The 8,885-nt window shown below is 35.2% G+C and overlaps 1 protein-coding gene across 1 annotated transcript; it reads left to right on the top strand.

The window, feature by feature from the left end:
* The first annotated feature begins 5,189 nt into the window (after nt 1-5,189).
* Nucleotides 5,190-8,049, top strand: LOC129572760 (nuclear pore complex protein DDB_G0274915-like). Its single transcript, XM_055452859.1, has 6 exons — nt 5,190-5,195; nt 5,299-5,482; nt 5,658-5,788; nt 5,895-6,878; nt 7,114-7,246; nt 7,856-8,049. Exons 1-6 carry the CDS (start codon nt 5,190-5,192, stop codon nt 8,047-8,049), a joined length of 1,632 nt encoding a protein of 543 aa, XP_055308834.1.
* Nucleotides 8,050-8,885: the final 836 nt, after the last annotated feature.

The raw sequence follows: 8,885 nt of genomic DNA, 5'->3' as shown, positions 1-8,885 counted from the left end.
TATATTAGCCAGAAAAAATTGTTTACAGGTGGCCGAATACTTTTTTGACTGACTGTAAATCAGGTGATACATCAGATATTTTACACATTTACATCATTTCTACAATTTCTAAATTTTTTGAAAAGATAATGTATAATCATATCAATGAACAAATAAATGTCAAATCGACTGTGACCAATCTAGCAGAATATGTGAATTACATGTCAACAAATATGCCAGGTGGCGGACAGATAGACTGTGAAGTCCCCAAAGATATAAAGAAAATTTTGTCATTTTGTGGTTATGATAGTGAATTAGCTCTAACTACGCTCAATGAACAAAAAGTCCAAGATTTGGAATATTTCGTAGAACAAAATAGAGAGACAGCAATTACAAAAAAAATAAAACTTTCCGAAAACTTTCGATTTCAATTTAGTCCCGGTCAACGATCGATACTATTAAATTTACCAGTGAAATTTAAAAGTTTTATTGAACAAAGAAAGACAAATCAAAATACAAATAGCAGTGCTAGTAGTAATAAACCCACGCAAAAATTGATAAAAAACCCGAAAACCGAATTGGAAATAAAAGAAGAACTTCTTAGAAAACTGGAATGTTTTACGAAAAAGTTGAAATTTTCGGTTAAATTCTCACTGGATGACATTACAAATTATAATATTAATAGCGGCGTGCACACGTGCAGAATTAAGTGCCCGTTTTGCGACAAGCGATATTTAGTCAAGTACACAACATTTTGGGCTGTGAGTAATACTGAAGCTCATATAAAAAAACATACTATCGAAATCAGAACTAACCTAAGAACCAATACCAGCGATTCATCTCTAGCTTCAACTTCACGAGAACTCAACGTGCATCCTGGCGTGAATCCTACCGCTGGTCCTACCGTAAATCGCGTTGATGCCGATGCTCTTGAGGAACTTAATAATATTTTATATCAAATAAACCAACAAGAATAGCGCTAGGAATAGCTGAAGTATATTGCCAAAATGTTCTACGTAGTTTATATTATGCCTAATATCGCGCAAGATGGAGCCTTTGCGGTAATCCCAGAAAATTGGATTCGAAATTTTGACGAACAAATGGAAAAGTTTTTAAACAACGGTTTGAATACAAATCAAAAGCATGTCTGCTTTTGGACTGATTCCATCAGTGCAAGAAACGTAAATGGCGTCATACAGCTAGATTTCGAACCAAATTGGAATGTTGGTTTCAGTAATATATTTCCAGCGGAGGGGCTTTATATCTGCAAGATCATCAAAGCTAAAGGTAATTTTTAATATTTTGATGAATATTTATAAGTTTTCAATTATTTTCATTTGTCAAATTACATGTTTTAGCCAATTTCGTTGAAGCTGTACTTGCATGCAACAGGAAACGTTCCCCTCCAGCAATATATAACCCGAATCGAACATTTGAACGGCCGGTGCCACAAGTGCCGAAGAATTTGACCACCGCAGATCGTACTAGACAATCTAGTAGACAATATAATTTAGGTAATTGTACATATCTCTTTTAATTTTTCGGTCGATTTTCTTTGGCATATGAAACTGAACTGAAGTTGAGTTACGTCTAGCGCCTATATTCACAAATTGTCAATTGACTCTTGACTGTTAGCTTGTCTGCTAGCTTGTCTGACCTTACTTATTATGCTTTTTTGTCAACTTCACTCTAATTTTTTTCTTTCTAGCACACACGCATTCACCCAGTCATTCACGCGTTCATCTTGTGAGAACAAGCAGTCTAGGAAGCAGTTTACCAATAATATCTGGAAAAGCTGCACAAACATCTGTATCAACGCATCATCTCGTTTAGCAGCTATTAGAGCAACTCGCCATTCAGTGCCTTGTCTAGTGCCTTGTATCAATCCATCTGCCAGTCCAACTACACTAGCATCTACAGGTATCGCGCATAGTACATTTGATCTAGCATTTGATTTTGTTTCCAATTTTGTTCACATTACAGTCATAAAAGAATTTATCGTCGCTTCAGAAAGTAACATTCTTATTATTTTCTAGCCGTTTCAGGAAGTACAGTGCAAAGTTCACTAGAAAGTTCAATGCAAACAAATGAACAAAGTTGTACATCAAATGAAAACATCCTGGCAAACACTAGGGCAAACATCACTAGAAACATCAGTCATTCAACCGAAGGTATCTTTCGTTTTATTTGATTTTTTCTATCGCAGCTTTGAAAAAAAATGCTTGAAAAAATGATGCAGTCTAGGATGCAGTCATAATGAATATTTTCAATATTTTGAACTTGTTTCAGACCCAAATTCAGACTCAGATGAAGTAGCATTTGAACAACCAATACAAAGTATAACACAACTAGCAACACAAAGCCGTGCACAAAGTCATACCCATGTTTTGCAACAAGCAACACAATCATTAACACAATCAAGTGAACCCAGAAGTGAACACATTGCTCATTTTCCTCCAAGTAGCTCTCAGCATGACATATCTGAATCTACATCTGGATTAAAATCTGAGAATCTGTCATCATCATTGCATGGGTTTTATAATAGCAATGCCACTGAAATTGCATCATTGCTTAGCACATCACAGCTAGCATCACAGACTAGACCACAGACTGTTGCACAGATCTATGTATATGAAGACATGGAAATGTCTTTTGTCCAATTTCCGATGCCATTGCCCCTTTCTCCATCAGAACCAGTTCTCCATAAGAGAGAAAATGATGCCTTTTCAGGGGACATGGCGTTTGGTGAAAATGTAGGAATTTTTGAACAAAATATATTTGAAATTTCTAAATACAGAAAAATGGACGTATTTACTTGGTCGGAAAAGAATTTTTTGAAATTCAACACTCGGTAATCCGACAACTCATAGAATGGAATACGAATGCACCAGAGAATATCAGCGCAGATGTGGACAGACGATATGTTCAAGCGATTCTATTAATTCTGTTGTCAAAAGAACAGCTTGCAAACGATGCTATTCCAGTTTATGTCTTAGATTTTGTCAAACGTAAGGCAATTCAAATTTTTGCTTTCTCCGCTCTTATTTTATTTCTAATATTTTTAATCACACTGAATAACATTTCACAATTGGCGTGAATTACTCTTTCCAGGTATTATGGCTCCATAGAGTAAACGGTGACCATTTGCGGGCTTGTGCAATGCAAAATTACATCACCGAATTTTGTCGCCAAAAAAGGAAGGAATCGCATCTGCTGGATGAACCATGAGCTAGACAACGAGATGAGCCATCTAAACCATAGTTAAAACATTAGAATCTAGTTCAGAATGATTACAAAATAACTAGCAAAATAAGTTGTCTTTTACTAGGTCTTTTAAGCTGCCTATATCTGTGAATTTCAATATGAAAAATAGTATTATAAAAGACTGATCACAATTCAACTAGTAATTCAAAATGTTGCCGTATTTTCACGATGTGAGACTTGGATATATATTTTTTTCCGAAAGGAGTTCAAACTATAGTTCAAAACCATTGCAATATTCGAGCTGTAATGTACATAAAGAGGTTAATTCAAGGTTTAATATAGAAGAATTTATTAATTTCCAAAAGGTGTTCAAAACGAATTAAGTCTGAATGATAGTCCTAATGATAGTCGTATTCTATTGAAATGTTTATTTGAGTTTAACATATTTTCTATCATATTTTATTTTGTACAAACAAATTTCAATAGTGTGCTCAACTAGCTGAAAGATAATGTGTCGAATGACAATATTCTAGACAATATTTATACAAATTTTTTGCTATATTTTTAGTATTTTTCCTTTTCATATTTAAATATTAAATACGTTCAATAGGCTCAAACTAGAGCTGAAACTGCAATATTCCTAGCAATATTCGGGAATCAAATTGTCTCTTGCATTTGTTTCAATTAGCTAGTCAATTAGATTTTTGTGATGAGTTCATGTTTGCCCTAGTGTTTCCCATGTCGTTTCGAGATCATTCGAAATTATTATACAATGGCCTTATCTCAAAGATTCGGAATGAACTAGGGAATGAAATGCTAGATGAAATGGTATCACGATGTGACGATGTGATAAACTAGGTGATAAACAACCTAGTAAGCAACATAACATAAACAAACGTTAGAACAAACGACCGCGACGCTAGCCGTGGCGGCTTCAGTGTAGTGAACGAGTCAATATGTATAAAATGATTAATAGCCAAGATGTTCTGTTTTCATTACACTTCGATTTTTGTTAAGTTTCATGATCTTTCTACATCGTTTTGGTTCTGGAACAAATAAACTAGCAAATAAATATTCGAACATATTGAAAAATTTCTAGAAAAATTTACCTTATGTGTATAGAGTAAGTAAGAAATTACCTAGGAAACTACTAGCGAAACTAAACACTGGACTAAACAAGGAAATAAAAATATTTTCATTCAAGTTTACATATTCTTTTAGATATTCTCTCGTTATCTTGAATAAGCAGCGCTAGCAGCGAGTGCGTATTTGTGAATTTTTTACTAGATTTTTTACACATGACACTTAAATACGAAATGCATTTAAATACGGAATGATTTAAATACGGAATGATTTAAATACGAAATGATTTAAATACGGAATGAAACATGTACTTAGTTCAGAGTATACTAGAGAGTATACTGGCCACTAGCCTAGCCACTAGTTAGACATTATATGCATAGTTATACTAATAGTTTTTAAATAGTAATTACAGTTGGCATATAACTGTAATTAGCTCGGTATCGTTAAATCCTAGGTTAAATCTAGCGTTAAATACGTAATGTTTACTCGAGTGACATATCTAGTGACATATTTGCAGAATTGGTAAGAGATCATTTTGGTAGTCATTTTGAATGAAGCAGTGATCATAAAGTAAAATCGTGCTTGCAATAATCTAGGCAATAATAATAAAATTAAAATGAAGAAAAATAGAACAAAACCAGAAGTTATCGATGAGATGAAAAAATTTCGGCCCTGGCCTTGTAAAATCGATAATTTGCCGAGGGGAAAAAAGTGTGAATTCAGAGCATTTACATACAAAGAAATAATTGAACATGAAGAAAACCACAGGAATGCCATAATCAATAACAAAAACACAAAGGCCCGGTATTTAGAAGTGGATGATTCTTCATGTGATCAAAGTCTAGAACAAAGTATTCCAATTAAAAAATTGGTGATTCAACCGGCTCGGTCATCTAATAATTTTTCCTCAACGAAAGACAACAATGAAGGTGCACTCTTTTTAATCTAATATTTTATTGTATTCCTCTAGGTATTCCTACAAATATTTGCATGAAACTAATTTTTCAAGTTCATATTTTATTTATATTTTAGGCGACAAAAGTCCCTGCTACTAATGCATTCGGCTTCAGTTTTGGCTCCGACTCAAATGCTACAGCTGGCCTAACTGCTAGCATTAATGTCACCACGGCAAGAGAAAGAGGAATCACAACTACAAATCCTAGAACAAATCAAGCACTATTTTCGTTGGGAGCCACCACAAATACCAGCAAACCTGGTAATTTAATTTCAGAATAGTTGGATTTAATTTCTATTCAATACAAATTGCGCATAAATTTTTTCAAAAAACGGACGCTTTTCGATTAGGAAACATCACAACGAATACTAGAACGAATATTACGCGTGCATTACTCTATTACTAATGTTTGGTTCTCCGTCTCCTTCCGTTCTAGCGTCCGTTGGCATAGTAGCTTCAACGACTGGATTATTTGGGGCAGCGAGCACAAGTAACCCGACTTCGACCACACTGACTAGATTTTCAATGCCAGAGACACTAGCAGAGACAAAACAAATCCATTGTGATGTAAGTTTTTTTCGGTGTTTAATTAACACCAAATACAAATACCTAGACAAATACATACTTATGCATATTCAAAAGGAAAGAATTCAATTATATTCACTTTTCGCAGAAAATTTATGGCGATACAAACAAAACGAAACGTGAAAATGAGACCAAGAAACTAGCCAAGACATCTCTTTTGAATGCTCCATCTAATGCAACTAAATTGATCATAGTTGAACCATATAAAAGTAAAAGAAAGGACGTTTCCACATCATCTGCATCCAGTACAACTGTATCAGGCTTTACACTTTCTACAATCGTTTCATCTCATTCGAGCACTATCGCTAGCACTATCGTAACTCCAACCACTACCGCACAAATTGATAAGCCGAAAACAACTAGGAAAATAAGCACTGTGAGTGCAATAAAAACAGTGCCTTCACCAACAGTTACTATTGCTTCAACTTCAACACCGGCAACTACTTTAGACCCCACTTCTCGACCTGAAGGTTTCTCATTTTCGGCTGGTTGGTGGACAACGCTTACATCGACTTTGGCTGCAAGACCTAGTGCAAAACCTATTGCAAAACCGGTCGAAACGGAACTAGCAACGGAAGCCTTGTCAATTCCAAAAGTGGCTAGAAAAGTGGAAGAAACTAAAGACGCATTTGGACTGGCTAAATCAACTGGTAATACCACATTGTCTTCATTTGCTCCACCAAAATTTGGCTCAGACACACAGCTAGACACACAGGCCATAACAGAAACGAGCACAACTCTATCGAGTAGTTTCCCAGCAACTCCTCCCGCATACAATTTTAACAGAGCAACTTCAAAACCATTTGCATTGCCTGCAAAGACAGGAATTCCATTCGGAGTTCCAAGCAGTAGTGTAGCCAGTGCAAACACAAATACACTTGGCACTTCGAGTCTAGCTTCGAGTACAAGCACAGGCCTTTTTGGATTTGGGGCTCAATCAATCACTGTTCCAGCCGCGACAAGCACCCCTGCTACCATTGACTTCGTTTTTAGTTCCGGTTCGAATGCTACGGCCACAACGGCTCCCACATTCGGACTAACAGACACCAATTTTCTACCCAATTTTACCACGGTAAGTGGAAGCACAACGTCAAACCAAGCATCATTTTCGTTTAGAGATACAACCATTGAATATGATAGCGCTCCAGTTCGTAATTGCAGCCAAACAAAATTTCACCTAAAACTTCACCTAGATTCTTACGGAGACAAATCCATTGTGATGTAAGTTTTTTCTTTTTTACAAATACTTATGTATATTCAATTAAATTCACTTTTCATAGAAAATTGATGGCGATGCAAACAAAAAGAAACGAGGAGATGCATTGAATGATTCGGGTCAAACGGTTGCTTCATCGAAGCTTGTATCAAATCGAACCAGTCTAGAAACCAGTCCATCGACTAGTGCTCAAAAGAAGCTGTACAAAACTGTTGATATACCAAGTTCGTTGAGTTCACCTGAACAAAGCCAACTCATACCAAATGCAACACCACATAAACCTAGACATAAACTTCTTCCTAGACTTCTTCGTTCTGGGCGGAATTACAATGAAAAGCCTGATAAATCAATTCCTAGGGGCTTTTAAGTCAAAATATACATTCTTATTTGTGTGAATATTTCGTGAATATTGCATATAATCCGTGTATATTATTCACCATATTCACAGAATATACACAGCATGTAAAAAATATGTGTTTACGGCAATGTAGAATCTTTGTTACCGATCGTGAATATGAGGTGTATATTTCATGAATATCGTGTATATTCCGTGAATATGGTGCATATTTTGCCAGCATTGTGAATATTTCGTATGACTGTCATATATGGTGTATATTTCTTGGATGGAATATACATGGAAGCCCCTAGATCAATTCGTTTCGTTACAAGTGACAGCCTATGTGACAGCTCATCAACGAATCCCCCTTTGTGTGTAGTATCTTCAACATTTAGTACAGTGACCACTACAACGAAATTACTAGCGAAAATAGCCAAGACATCACTTTTGAATGCACCATCTAATGCAACCAAATCGATCTCTAATACGGGCCTAGAATCGACCATGCTTGAAACGTCTGAAAATGCTAGAAAAAATGATCCCACAACAAAAGCTACAAATATTCTAATCAATGATCTATTGGAAGCAAAGAAAACTTATGAAATTCGTAAAGGTAAAGAAGAAAATGAACCACTACCGACACATAGACCGACACATCCTAGACATCGTATGAGTATCCGAAATTGCTAGCGAAATTGAATCAATTCTAGAATCAATTAAATGCAAAACCTTTGAACATTTATTCGTTCTGGTCTACAGAAACACCTTACGGAAGAATATCGTGGGGAGTGAGACCAAACAAAAAGCTCAGTCGAGCTAAGTATTCAAAGAATAATCATTTTTTTGTTCAAATAAAAAGACTCGTACAAACAAATCAATATTGCTTTTGTTTATTTCATTTTTGAGGTTAGATCAGCTATATGACATAAGAATTCGTGACAGCAAACTTGACACATTACATTCTCAGAGTTTTACTAGGAGTTTTATCAACGCGACTAACAACGCGATCAACAGCGATTTAAAAAATAAATATATTAATAAAATAAAAATATCACCTAACATTTCACATTTTTACATTTTTGTGGTTTCAAAAGACACGCTATTTGATTTCAACTATCGAAAATGGTAAATAAACTCAAAATACTAACAAAGATAATTTGAACGCGTGAGCATAAAAACGACTTATTAAACAATCGCCGAACAAAACGATACAAGAAAAAACTACCAAACAAAACACACGTTAAAAACGTAACACAGCAGGACGGTACCGTTCAAAACGAAACTCCGCTGTGCTACACATTACCGCTGTGGTACGTTTTGTTCGGTAGTTTTTTCTTGTATCGTTTTGTTCGGCGATTGTTTAATAAGTCGTTTTTATGCTCACGGGTTCATTTGTGTCATCTTTCTGTTTTGAAACTTCATCTTTGATTTTTTTTCAATATTATATAGGAATTTTCCAGAGAATTTTGGATATCTGTTGAAGAAGTGATAAAAATAAAGATACCAGAAAGTGTAAAAGTCATATT

Source organism: Sitodiplosis mosellana, unplaced genomic scaffold (genome assembly GCF_009176505.1).
Source record: "Sitodiplosis mosellana isolate CC-2019 unplaced genomic scaffold, AAFC_SMos_1.0 Smas_scaffold_5474, whole genome shotgun sequence".
Lineage (NCBI taxonomy): Eukaryota > Metazoa > Arthropoda > Insecta > Diptera > Cecidomyiidae > Sitodiplosis > Sitodiplosis mosellana.
This window is presented reverse-complemented; position numbering and strand designations above follow the sequence as displayed.